Genomic DNA, 13,563 nt, shown 5'->3' on the forward strand with positions numbered 1-13,563 from the left:
AAGAGTATTCAGATACTGTGCTAGCACTCATACTGACTGTGCCCCTCCTCTTACAAGTATTCAGATACTGTGTTAGTACTCATCCTTTAGTTGGGGTGACTTGCCTGCTTCCTGTCCTTCGCAATCATGGCAGTTCCATGGGACAGACGGGGATGCTCATGATTAATGGGGGCCATGGAGACCTCCACCATGCCCCCCCCATGTTTCCTCTGGTCCCCCCGCCTCCACTCCACCCGGGCTAATAGTTCTCATTTGTCTCCTTTGACTCAGGCGTTAGGGCAGCTAATCAATACGATACATTTTTCTGTACCGTGCGAGTTCATTAAATCCAAACGGTCCACCTGTTGTCTCCCCTTCCCTGTGGGCGCCTGGGGGGGGGGGTGTTTAGCCCTGGGGCATCCCTGAGTATCGGCATGCAGGAGCCCTACCTACAGGGCATGCTGGGTAATGTGCTGGCTGTAGTGATTTCATTTCGGACTGGGACCTTGCAGGAGGTGGGGATTGGGAGTGGGGTCGCAGTGTGGCTGTTTGTTACTTGAGTCATCGATAAGACCCCCCCCCCACCCACAGGAAATAGCTGCTGCTGGTTTCTTTAAGGGGGAGTAAACAGCAGTAATGAATTGCTGAGGCCTGAGCAGCTGATTTGATTAATTAGCCAGGGGGCGTAATGGGGGGGTGAGGTGCTGGTGTCCCATTCATGGTGTCCCCCTGCTCTGTGACCAATGATCGACTGGTGTCTCCTTCAGGGTGTCACCCTGCTGGCGTGATATGAGGTGGATGGATGGATGTGAGATGGTGCCGGTATCCATCTCTCAGTGCTCTGGCCAGTGCACAGTCTTCTCTATCCTTACTGCTTTTATGTTTTTCTGCAAGCCTTCATAGTCCTGAGTGAAAGACCTGCTTGGCTTCTTGCAGAGGTCTTGTCCAAGGTGCTCTGGGTTCTCCCTGTGTTGCACGTGGGCCGTCACATCCAGGGATCCATGATGACTGTAACCGTGACAACATGCTCCGCTACTGACCAAGCCTGTGCTCCTTCTGTTTTTAGGGCCAAGGAAATTGGTCGGGTCATGACCAACCTGGAAAAGGCCAATCAGGTGAGTGGAGGTGGGGGGGGTAACCTTTGACCTTCTCAAAAGTAATAACGCTCATCTCATTGAGCTGATGGTACGTGCACACAGCCTGACGATGAACACACCACACCCACTCACTATCTACCCCAAGGAGGAGTATTAATATGCTGCTCCCTGTCAGCTCGCCTGCCGGCGGGGAGGGGGACATTTGTGCGGCCCTCCCCCTCTTGTCTCTTTCAGGCATGATTGCTAAAAGCTGGGATTATATGGTTTTGGAGCCATCGTGCTTAACGACGGCAAAGAGCACCTTCACATTTTTTAATTGGACCAACAAAGGCAATCAGTCCCCATGACCCCCCCCCCCACAATGGAAATGGCAAAGCCCCTGGCCCTTTCTTGGCATGGGAAGCAGTGGCCGGTCAGGGCCGTTATGTCCTTCCCTCCCCCTGCCGTCCATCGCCAGACTAACGTCTAAATTGACTGTTAATTAGTGACCCCCCACCCCCCCGGATTACTCTCCTTACAGCATCTCGTCCACATCCCTCTTCATCCCGCCAAGGTGATGTTATCACTGTGCTGGCTGAAAGAATGGAGCTTGTTTTGTTAGTATATTATGGGCTGTTGGTGTTTGGCTGTGTGTAGGGTACTCTGCTATTTTGGGTTACATTCTAATTATGTGCCTGATCTATGCTCCAAACACCATTTGAGGTTAATTAGCACCCTAATAAGTTCAATAAAGCGATTAGGAGGTAAGGTAGCATGAAAGCTGGGCTTGAAGGGCCAGAGCCGCGCACCCCCAGTGCATGCGGTGGGGGGAGTTAAAAACCACATGTGGATAACATGGGGTGGGGTCTGATTTCAGAGAGCAGAGGCAGCACAGAGGGAGGTAGACAGGCTGCGGGAACAGCTGGCTGGAATCAGCAGCGCCTCCCCTGCGCAGGGCCGCCTGACGGAGGCGGTAAACACGGTAAGATGGACCTCCCCCGCTCATGATATGGGAGTGGAGGGGACAGCTGGATGGAGGAGCTGGGGTCATATACAGCCTGTTACGAATGAGGGCATTCCCTCTATCTGCTCCTCTCTGCGCCCAGCCCCCCCTGGAGAACAAGCTATCAGGCAGCTCTCAGCCCAACCTGGAGACCACGCTGGTCGCCAAGGACCGTGAGATCCTCCGCCTGCTGGAGAATGTCCAGCGACTCCAGTTCACGCTTCAGGAAGTCCAGGAGGCCTCAGCCACTCGCATCGCGGAGCTGGAGCGCCAGCTGGCCTATAAGGCGCAAGCTATTGAGGTAGGCGTGGGGGTTACCATTGGCTGGGCGTGTCATCTGCTTGTGTGTCTATATCTCATAGGCTGTGTGTCTTTCAGAAACTAGAGGCCAGGCTGCAGTCCCAGGTGGATTATGATGAGATTAAGACTGAGCTCAGGTGCGCCGCCCTGCTCTGTTGGAGGGCAGCAGTTTTCTCTTTCACACGTGTGTATGGGGGCAGTGCAGTATCTTCACCTTTGTTTCCCTTTTCCTTCCAATGGCAGCATCCTGAAGGCGATAAAACCGGCCTCCGCCAATGGCAGCTCATCACAGGTGTGTGGGGGGGGTGCAAATACAAACGTAAGATGTGGGACTAGTGAGCATTGGAGCAGTATTGACCTGTAATGTTCCCAGTAGTCATCTGCAGGTCCCCCCCCCAACATGGGAGCAGGCTGTCTCGCTGGTTGTTTGATATGTAGCCCCTGATTGTCAGGTCAGACCGAGGTTCCCTGGAGATACTGGCAGCTGTCACGACAGGCATACTGTATGCGCACTGACCCGCGGCTCATCCCCCCCCCCCCACAACCCCCAGGCCGATCCACTAGGTGGTTGTAGGGCCTCGTACATCGTCAGGGTGATTGGCTGCTCGTTGCATGCGGTGTGTCACGCTCCTTTTGAAACACGTCGCCATTCTGTCCCCTAAAGGCAGCAGATGGTCTCCTGCTGGAGAAGGAGGCCTTCCTGTCCTCTCAGAAATACCTCTTGGAGAAGCCACAGGGTGCTTCCAGCAGTGGTCTGCGCACCCTCAGCGGTGAATACTCCATCACTCAGCCTCTAATCCACAGCCATGCCCCTTAGTCACATATCCATGTCCTTAATCACCACGCCCCCTGGTCACATGTCCATGCCCCCTGGTCACATGTCCATGCCCCCTAGTCACATGTCCATGTCCTTAATCACCACGCCCCCTGGTCACATGTCCATGCCCCCTAGTCACATGTCCATGCCCTAAATGACCACGCCCCCTAGTCACATGTCCATGCCCTTAATGACCGTGCACCCTCGTCACATGTCCATGCCCCTAATGACCACACCCCCTGGTCACATGTCCATGCCTTTGATGACCATGCCCCCTGGTCATATGTCCATGCCCTTTATTACCACGCCCCTTGGTCACATATCCATGTCCTTAATCACCACGCCCCCTGGTCACATGTCCATGTCCTTAATCACCACGCCCCCTGGTCACATGTCTATGCCCTTAATGACCACGCCCCCTGGTCACATGTCCATGCCCTTAATCACCACACTCCCTGGTCAAATGTTTATGCCCTTAATGACCACGCCCCCTGGTCACATGTCCATGCCCTTAATGACCACGCCCCCTGGTCACATGTCCATGTCCTTAATGACCATGCCCCCTAGTCACATGTCCCTGCCCTAAATGACCACGCCCCCTGGTCACATGCCCTTAATGACCGTGCCCCCTGGTCACATACCCATGCCCTTAATGACCACGCCCCCTGGTCACATGTCCATGCCCCTAATGACCATGCCCCCTGGTCACATGTCCATGCCTTTAATGACCATGCCCCCTGGTCACATGTCCATGCCCCTAATGACCACGCCCCCTGGTCACATGTCCATGCCCCTAATGACCACGCCCCCTGGTCACATGTCCATGCCCCTAATGACCATGCCCCCTGGTCACATGTCCATGCCTTTAATGACCATGCCCCCTGGTCACATGTCCATGCCCCTAATGACCATGCCCCCTGGTCACATGTCCATGCCCCTAATGACCATGCCCCCTGGTCACATGTCCATGCCCCTAATGACCACGCCCCCTGGTCACATGTCCATGCCCCTAATGACCACGCCCCCTGGTCACATGTCCATGCCCCTAATGACCATGCCCCCTGGTCACATGTCCATGCCTTTAATGACCATGCCCCCTGGTCACATGTCCATGCCCCTAATGACCATGCCCCCTGGTCACATGTCCATGCCCCTAATGACCACGCCCCCTGGTCACATGTCCATGCCCCTAATGACCATGCCCCCTGGTCACATGTCCATGCCTTTAATGACCATGCCCCCTGGTCACATGTCCATGCCCCTAATGACCATGCCCCCTGGTCACATGTCCATGCCCCTAATGACCATGCCCCCTGGTCACATGTCCATGCCCCTAATGACCACGCCCCCTGGTCACATGTCCATGCCCCTAATGACCATGCCCCCTGGTCACATGTCCATGCCTTTAATGACCATGCCCCCTGGTCACATGTCCATGCCCCTAATGACCATGCCCCCTGGTCACATGTCCATGCCCCTAATGACCATGCCCCCTGGTCACATGTCCATGCCCCTAATGACCACGCCCCCTGGTCACATGTCCATGCCCCTAATGACCATGCCCCCTGGTCACATGTCCATGCCTTTAATGACCATGCCCCCTGGTCACATGTCCATGCCCCTAATGACCACGCCCCCTGGTCACATGTCCATGCCCCTAATGACCATGCCCCCTGGTCACATGTCCATGCCCCTAATGACCACGCCCCCTGGTCACATGTCCATGCCCCTAATGACCATGCCCCCTGGTCACATGTCCATGCCCCCTGGTCACATGTCCATGCCCCCTGGTCACATGTCCATGCCCCTAATGACCACGCCCCCTGGTCACATGTCCATGCCCCTAATGACCACGCCCCCTGGTCACATGTCCATGCCCCTAATGACCACGCCCCCTGCTATTCTGGTGCGTGCAGCAGCTGTTGGACAGCTGACCTCTGTCTGCTGTGACCTCCTCCTTCTCCTCCTCCCTGCAGATGAGGACTCTTTGGAGGCCAGTCAGTCCATGGGGTCGGACTCTCCCCCCCAGCGGCTGTCGCGAGTGGAGAGCCAGTGCTCATCGAGTCCTGGGGGGCCGGGCTCTGTGGGTCCGGAGCTGCCGCAGCCCTTTTCTACCTCCCCCTTCCCCAGCGAGCCCCTCCTGCAGAGGCAGCTCCTCTCACCGCACTTCAAGCGGGACCCTGGCGCCCTGCCGGTGTTCCCCACGGCCCTGTACACAGCCAAGGTGGCGCTCCTATCTGCCAGACAGGGCCCACCATCGGGGGGCGGGGAGGCCGGTGGGGCCAGCGACCAGTCGGAGAGCAGCAGCTGCAGCGCCGGGGACGAGGAGCAGCTGGACACGGTGGAGATCGCCTACCAGGTGAAGGAGCAGCTGCTGAAGCACAACATCGGCCAGCGTGTGTTCGGTCACTACGTGCTGGGCCTGTCGCAGGGCTCCGTCAGCGAGATCCTGGCTCGGCCCAAGCCCTGGCGCAAGCTCACCGTCAAGGGCAAGGAGCCCTTCATCAAGATGAAGCAGTTCCTGTCCGATGAGCAAAACATCCTGGCCCTAAGGACCATCCAGGTCCGTCAGCGCGGTGAGTGACGCCTGGACACACGCAAGTCAGCTGACCGTTAAGTGTTTTGCCGCCTGACTGGTCGTGAGCTCCGTCAGCCCGTTCTCCTCTCTCCTCTGTTTGCTGTTACTTTTAACTTTGTTTTCTCCTCTGATTTCCCAGCTTTTATAAAGCGAGCTTCTCGAAAAGCCGCAGCCTCACAGATGCCAAGAGCTCAAAGGCAGCCATTGATCTGTCAGTCAGAAGCGGAGCCTTCGCTCCCAGCTCCTCTCATCTGCCGTTCCACTCACCTCTCCCCTTCTCTTTGTCACACTCTTTCTCTCTCTCCCTCTCTCCCCTCGACAGGAAGCATAACTCCACGCATCCGAACTCCAGAAACTGGGTCAGATGACGCTATTAAGAGCATCTTGGAGCAGGCCAAGAAGGAGATCCAGTCCCAGAGAGGAGGTCAGTATGGCTGCGGGGGGTTTCTGTTCACCGTGACACGAGGTGGGAGTTCAGGTCCAGCCTCTACACGCTGACACATTCAAGGTCACATGACATGAATCTGTATCCAGTGTGAAATGAGGTGAAAGTGTCATCCTGTACCTCAAGGTCAGGTTAGTGTGGATAATGAAGGTAAGAGAGTGACCTTACCCTGTGTGTGTGTGTGTGTGTGTGTGTGTGTGTGTGTGTGTATTATGTTTATATTACACTGTTGGGACCAAATGTCCCCACAATGTAATAAAAATCCCACAAAGATCCCCACAAAGATCTGTGACCACAATCAAAAAATAAAAATGGCAAAAGTCTTGTATTTTGTTTAGTTACTTAAGGTTAGGGCTGGGTAAGGGTTAGGGTTGTCATGTTGACATTAGGGGTTTTCACCATAGGAATGAATGGAGAGTCCCCACAAAGATATGATTACAATCTGTGTGTGTGTGTGTGTGTGTGTGTGTGTGTGTGTGCTTATGCACAGCAGGTGAAGGCAGGCCTTCCCCGAGCAGCTCGTCCTCCAGGACCTGCGACGGCAGCGGCTCAGATGCCACCATCAGGGTCATCCTGGAACAGGCGCGGCGAGAGATGCGGGCGCAGCAGCAGGCGCTGATGGAGATGGAGGCGAGCGAACACGGCAAGGCTGACGTGGGCGGGGTCCAGGCCGAACGCCCCCCCCTCATCACCCCGCCGCTGGGGCCGCCGCCACCTGCCTTCATCAAGCAGGAGGACGGGGGCACTGAGCCTGTAAGTGCAGCCGGGCCCCCGCTGAGCCTGCTGTCCCCCGCCGCCTTCGTGCAGAATATCATCCGCAAGGTGAAGTCCGAGATCGGCGACGCCAGTACCTACTTTGAGCAGCACTGGTCGGCTGAGCGGGGTGGACCCTCGGGGCCGGTGCCGGGCGGGGACAGACACCCACGGCTGCTCGGCTCTGCCTCCTCCCCTGGCCGCTCCCCGCCGTCCTTAGCACCCTCTACTCCATCCCGCCCCTGGCCCCGCCCAGCAAGCACCGAGGGGCAGGCGGTCAGCGAGGACGGGGCGGGCCAGCCGGTGGAAGTGAAGGTGGAGGCGAAGTCGGAGGCGGAGACCTCATGCGGGGGGGAGGCAGCGGCGGCTGGCCGGCTCTCCTACTACCCGCCGTACGTACCCCGCGCCCTCAAGCCCACGGTGCCTCCGCTCACGCCCGAGCAGTATGAGACGTACATGTACCGTGAGGTGGACACCATCGAGCTCACCCGGCAGGTCAAGGAGAAGCTGGCCAAGAACGGCATCTGCCAGCGGATCTTCGGGGAGAAGGTGAGCTTCCCGTACCGTCGAGTCTCGCCCCTGTTTGCCTGGCAAAGTGCCCGCTTGTCATGGGCATTTGTGGTGGTGACTTTTGTCCTGAAGTGATTGTATCGCTCCCTTGGCGGTCTAGACCTTCCCCTAACATATTGCTCTGTGACTCTGCATATTAACAAGCTACATTTGATATGTGTGCAGTGACAGGCTGCTATATGACTGTATATAAGTCCACGCATTCAATTGCAATTCAATATATCATAAGGCAGCTACAGTAAGCCTATAGAACTCTGCTGAGCCCCTGTGTCTGAAAATGGTGCTTTGCTGCCCCCTATTGGATAGTTGTAGGTTAGTCCTGGCCTTGAGTAAAGCTTTACTGTTGGCTGCTGTTTTGTCAGCATGTGTGATGGTCAGACCCTGCAGTTTATTTCATCTATTTTATTTATGCTTTTGGGAGGAAATCGATTCCTTTTCCAGGATCACAGAGGACATTCCTGAATCTCACACTCGCTCATTTACCCGGCTGCCTTCTAGCTGCCTCTTTCGTACATAGTCGCTGTGAGCATGCAGCCTGCCCCGGCGAGGTGGCGGGGGGCTACCCTGCACACCATGCATTGCTGCATTATTTCCTGTTACTTACAGTCTGTTGTAATTGTTGATTAAGGAATGTTTACTCAGCAAATACTCAGGTTATGAGAGTTTCTCATAACAGTGTTTCTCAGTACGGTCCTCGGGGATCCCCAGACAATCCCCAGTTCTGCTCCCTCCCAACTCCCAGGGCACCTTGGCCAGTCATTCGGTGTCCTTGATTGCTTGGTTTGTTCTTACCAGTTTGGTTAAGGTGTTCTGGGGCCCTGGGGGTCCCCCAGGATGGGGGTGAGAAACACAGACATGTGAAGGGAACTGAGTCGCTTAGAAACAGCCTGAGCACAAATCGGACAGGGCCTGCGGGGGGGAACTCGATACACAGGGCGAATAGCATTAAGCGTGACGGAACCTGCAAGGGCAACCATCAGAAAGACCCCCCCTCACTCAGCGAGCCTAACCACCCACCCCCCACAGGTGCTGGGCCTGTCCCAGGGCAGTGTGAGCGACATGCTGTCCCGCCCAAAGCCCTGGAGTAAGCTGACCCAGAAGGGCAGGGAACCGTTCATCCGCATGCAGCTCTGGCTGCTGGAGCAGCTTGGCCAGACGCAGAACCCGGCATGCAGCAAGGGAGCCTCGCTGGGTGGGTCAAAGGTCGAAGGTCACTGCCAGCCACAGTGCGTGGGCTATTTCACACTGACTCATTACACACTATGCTTCATTAATACTCTCCTTGGGGAACATTGATATTCTAATAAAATACTGCACCAGATACAGTAATGCTACTTGTGGAAAATGGTAAAACTATAGCCTTTATATTACAATTTAGTGCTATATGTGGGTGACACTATAGTTGCTTTACATTGTCATATGCATTAATACTGTAATACTCTATATATATTTATTAGTATTCAGTCTATATTGTTTTTGAAAAGCACTGAAGCACATGGGCAGTATGGTGGCTCTACACGTAGCGCTGCTGCTTCACACCTCCAGCAAGCTGAACCCACCCAGTGAGAGTGGAGATTACATGATTCTCATGATGTCTAGGTTTCATACCACCGTCCAGAGACATGCAGGAGTGTGAGAGTGTGTGAGTCCTGCGAGAGATGGGTGTCCTGGCCCGGGTGTGTCTCTGCATGAGTGTGTGAGTGCTGACCCTGTGCTGTGACCCCCAGATTTGTGCTCAGCTGTAGGTGTCTCATGGAGAACAAGAAGGGGTAGACAAACAGGGAATTTCCCCAGGGATTAACCCTCTGGGGTCGATGGCATCGTCGGCGATGCCGCGTATCTTTCTCGTGTATTTCAGTTCATAAATCGGTGAAATCTTATTGTAGAAACATGAAAAAATGCTGACTAAATACGTAATCTGTCTTCTTTTCAAAAAGTCCATTGTCAGAAGTATTAAAGTTTTTAAAATTAGGTTAAATAGACAAAAAAGTAAACCATGTCACCTTACTTAGTTTTACCTGCATCGGGGGCGTGTAGTACCGCTCTCACCCGAAGATCCCTATTCACATTCTAAATAGCTGCATTAGCGCGTATTCAAATCGCATTCGCATGGTAATTTGATGAACAACACAGCGGTGAAACACGATCCAGATACATCCCCATCAGCACCATAAAAGGGGGGGGGAGAGGTGTGTGTTCAGGTGTGAATGGCTCATTCATACACATGAGAGCTCCTACATATTCAATGATAGGAGACCAGAAATAGTGACATGAGTTCGGTTTTTCTTATTTATTTATCCAACTGAATGTTGCAACTACACCATTTAGTCATCTTGTCTTATGAGGAGAGGTTAGCTGAGCTGAATCTGTTTAGCCTCGAGCAAAGGAGACTATGGGGGGACATGATCCAGGTCTATAAGATTCTAACGGGTCTGGATGCTGTTCAGCCAAATAGTTACAGTACTTCAATATTAGTTTAAATACTAGAACTCATGGACATAAGTGGAAATTAGCGGGAGAACATTTTAAATGAAGTTTGAGGAAGCACTTCTTTACACAGCGTGTAGTTAGAGTATGGAATAGTCTTCTTGCTAGTGTAGTGGAAGCTAAAACCCTGGGTTCCTTTAAATCAGAGCTAGATAAGATTTTAACAACTCTGAGCTATTAGTTAAGTTATCCCCAAACGAGCTTGATGGCCTCCTCTTGTTTGTAAATTTCTGTTCTTATGTTCATGTAGCCAAGACTTAGGTGATCAGATATCAAAGCAAACTTCCACCATTGCTTACTATGTAATAGTAACTGGAAAACTTATACTTTTGTGTCAAATTACAAACTTCACATAAATCTGACATATTTACAAAGTACACTAAGATTAAGATGAGTTTAATGCCAAAACAAATGTATAATAAATAATTTATTTGCCATGAATTAAGTTTATGATATTGAATGAAATGTGTGACCATCCCCCAGTCAGGGAGTGTGTTTCCTACCCCTAGACCACAGAGGGTTAATAAAGTATCACTATTCCTTACTCCTTCTGCTCTATGTCATCATCAGAATGTTGGATGTTTCAATGAAGATATTCGGTTTTAGTGCCCTGAGCTGCTCCAGCTGCCCCCTGCTTTCCCTGCACATTACTGTCCCGGCTCCACTGGGGGTCCACCGCAGAGTCTGAGCTTTGTCCCGATGTCCCTCTCCTGTAGAGAGGAGCCCCCTGCCAGCCCAGTCCTCGCCCTCCCCACCCCCGAGCCCAATGGAGAGCCAGCCCAGCCCACAGGGGGAGCCGGAGAGTCCGCGCCTGGACGGGACTAAGGAGAACCAGCAGCCCGGAGCCCTCAGCCCGGAGCCGGACCTGCTGGTGGCGACGGCGTCACCCGGCCTGGCTCCCCTGCACCCCCAGCACGCCTCGCTGGGCATCCAGGAGCTGGTGGCCATGTCCCCTGAGCTAGACACCTACTGCATCACCAAGAAGGTTAAGGAAGTGCTCACAGACAACAATCTGGGTGAGCGTGTGGGGCGTGGGGCTCAGCTGACCCCAGAGGCCGATTTCACCTTCAGCTTCTCTGCTTCGCTCAGATCTGATCTCCTCAGAAGCGTCATTTCTCTTCTTATTTTCATCTAGTGCATTTACCCAAATCACAGCATATTCCTTTGATGGTTCACTCATTTATTCCTCCATTCATTCATCCTATGTTAGAGTGTATCCAGTGTCAGATGAGCGGAGCCTGGAGCATCGGGTGCCTGGGTGCCTGCAGAGGCATCACCAGACCCAGCTTAGGGGGGCATGTACCAAATGGGAGAAATGTTGCTGTGCCCTCTTGTAATTACATACAAAAAAAATCAAAAAAGCCAGGAAGTTTTCTAATTTTATTCTGGACTGTGAGCAGCATAAAAAAGCACTGTCAGCCAGTCCCTGGACCAAATGGGAGTTAAGGGCCCAACCCCAGTATCCCCCCCCCCCAGGCCCAGCTGCATTTTCTTAAGTGCCCCCCCTCCAGCTTGTCTGATCCCATGAAATCATAGTATGATGTCTGGGCTCTATGAAAATGGAAATGTGCAAATATTTAGCGGGTGGTCAAACGACACAGCAAACACTAAGGTAAGCGTTAAGGCGCTAGGCAGCCCTGCCTGTAACTCACCAGCAGAAACACAAAATAACCCCTTAGATCAAAGGCATTCGTGAAGTTAGCAACAAGAATATTATATTTCATTTTCAAATAAAAGGGGCATTGTAGAATTAATAACTGCTCGTTTTGTGAGCTTGTTATTATGGTGTAATGCAAAGGACAGCGTCTAACCCCCCCCCCCCACACACACAATTTTATATGTGTAAAATGCAAATAAAAGAAATATGAGGGGGAAAAAACAGTTTTATAGCTACTTTGGAATATTAAGGACAATTTAGGGGCGCCATTCACATAAGAGTGTGTAATGAAAACCACACAAGGAGGGAACATGCTGATCTCACACACACACACACACACACACAGAGCGGGGCTGGGATTCAAACCCCTATTCTAAGAGGTGAGGGGCATGGTGTGTGGGGGTGGCTGCGATGTGCGCGTGCAGGTGCATAACAGACATGTCCCCCGCGGCTCCTCAGGGCAGCGCCTCTTTGGCGAGAGCGTCCTGGGCCTGACGCAGGGCTCCGTGTCGGACCTCCTGTCCCGGCCCAAACCCTGGCACAAGCTGAGTCTGAAGGGCCGTGAACCCTTTGTGCGTATGCAGCTGTGGCTGAGCGACCCGCACAGCGTGACCCGGCTGCGGGACATGAAGAAGGTGGAGAAGAAAGGTACGTGTGCAGGGGGTGGGGGTGGCATGGGGCATGAAGTAGATGGAGAAGGGTAGGGGTGCAGGGGGTGGGGCCAGGCTGGGGCTTTTACTTTAGCCTCAGAAACCCCTGTGGTAGCCTGGCTCAAGCTTTCATGTAAGTTAACTACTTTACCAGTTTACCTGCAGAGGTGGAAAGTTCGGGTCCAGAAAGTACAAATCCAGACCAAGGTTTTGTTTCAACCAACCAGTTGAGGATAAACAGTCACAGTCACAGAGTACTTAAGTATTTGATTGAAAGAAAACCTGAACTTTCCACTTCTTTTAACCTGGCCATTTGATCCAGTTTACCTGCTTATATAGCTGCGTGTCTTACTGGTTCAGGATGAAGCCCCTCCTAAGCTCACCTTTCAGGGCACAAGCAGCCCTCCCTGGCTTGACCCTAAAACCTCTTTAAATCCTAACACTAACCACTATGCCTAAACCCTGGTTGTAAAACACTAACCCCCATCACTAAAACACTCCCCCCCACCCAGCCTACCTGAAGCGGCGGTACGGCCTGCTGAGCAGCGCCGGATCAGACAGCGACTCTGCGGGGGCGCGGTCTGACTGCGCCAGCCCCACCCCCTCTGGCGAGCCCTGCCCATTCAGCCAGCCCAAGAAGCCTCGAGTGGTGCTGGCAGCCGGGGAGAAGGAGGCTCTGAGGAGGTCCTACCTGCTGGAGCCGTACCCCTCACAGCACACCATTGATGCACTGGCTGCCCAGCTGAACCTCAAGACCAACACCGTCATCAACTGGTTTCATAACTACAGGTGAGGTCAGAGGTCAGACATCACCACCAAGTCACATGTCCAGCATGTGACACATACACCAGGCAATATGCAGAAATAATACTCAGTTTTCATTGATTTTTTAAATTCGATCCTTGTTTGATTTTAACTGATTCTTTAAAAACAGAACAGATTTTACACGGATTTTACGCTGGAAAAAAATAACAGACCACAGCAGCATTTTTTGTTTCACTCATTTCTCGATTTATGGGTGTACATCTCTGGATAATATATTTTATTTTTTTGCAAATTGCAGCTTGGCTCTTCTCTGTTTCTCATTAATGAAGGACTTCTTCCTTGTTTTACAGGACTTCAGTCCTGTTTCTGGGAGCCTGATACAAACTATCCTAGCAGTGCACTTCACACCTGCACTAATCTCTTAGTGTCTTAATTTTTTCCAGAGCTGTTCATGTAACCTTCTCCCACCTATGCCCATCTCTG

General features: G+C 52.9%; 1 protein-coding gene across 4 annotated transcripts in view; it reads left to right on the top strand.

The window, feature by feature from the left end:
- cux2b (cut-like homeobox 2b) overlaps window positions 1–13,563 on the top strand; it is a 112,990-nt gene that overhangs the window by 95,438 nt on the left and 3,989 nt on the right. For 3 of the 4 annotated variants that reach the window (XM_023840612.2, XM_023840615.2, XM_023840616.2), the window contains 13 exons: window positions 1,046–1,094; window positions 1,933–2,037; window positions 2,162–2,359; window positions 2,437–2,495; window positions 2,602–2,650; window positions 3,023–3,128; window positions 5,152–5,751; window positions 6,076–6,177; window positions 6,689–7,500; window positions 8,548–8,713; window positions 10,725–11,024; window positions 12,125–12,313; window positions 12,828–13,104. In XM_023840612.2, the coding sequence (XP_023696380.1) occupies window positions 1,046–1,094; window positions 1,933–2,037; window positions 2,162–2,359; window positions 2,437–2,495; window positions 2,602–2,650; window positions 3,023–3,128; window positions 5,152–5,751; window positions 6,076–6,177; window positions 6,689–7,500; window positions 8,548–8,713; window positions 10,725–11,024; window positions 12,125–12,313; window positions 12,828–13,104 (3,012 nt within the window). The remainder of the gene's footprint in view (window positions 1–1,045; window positions 1,095–1,932; window positions 2,038–2,161; window positions 2,360–2,436; window positions 2,496–2,601; window positions 2,651–3,022; window positions 3,129–5,151; window positions 5,752–6,075; window positions 6,178–6,688; window positions 7,501–8,547; window positions 8,714–10,724; window positions 11,025–12,124; window positions 12,314–12,827; window positions 13,105–13,563) is intronic. The other variant, XM_023840613.2, reaches the window with a different exon arrangement.

The sequence above is a fragment of the Paramormyrops kingsleyae genome, chromosome 2 (genome assembly GCF_048594095.1).
Source record: "Paramormyrops kingsleyae isolate MSU_618 chromosome 2, PKINGS_0.4, whole genome shotgun sequence".
In the NCBI taxonomy this organism is placed as follows: Eukaryota; Metazoa; Chordata; class Actinopteri; order Osteoglossiformes; family Mormyridae; genus Paramormyrops; species Paramormyrops kingsleyae.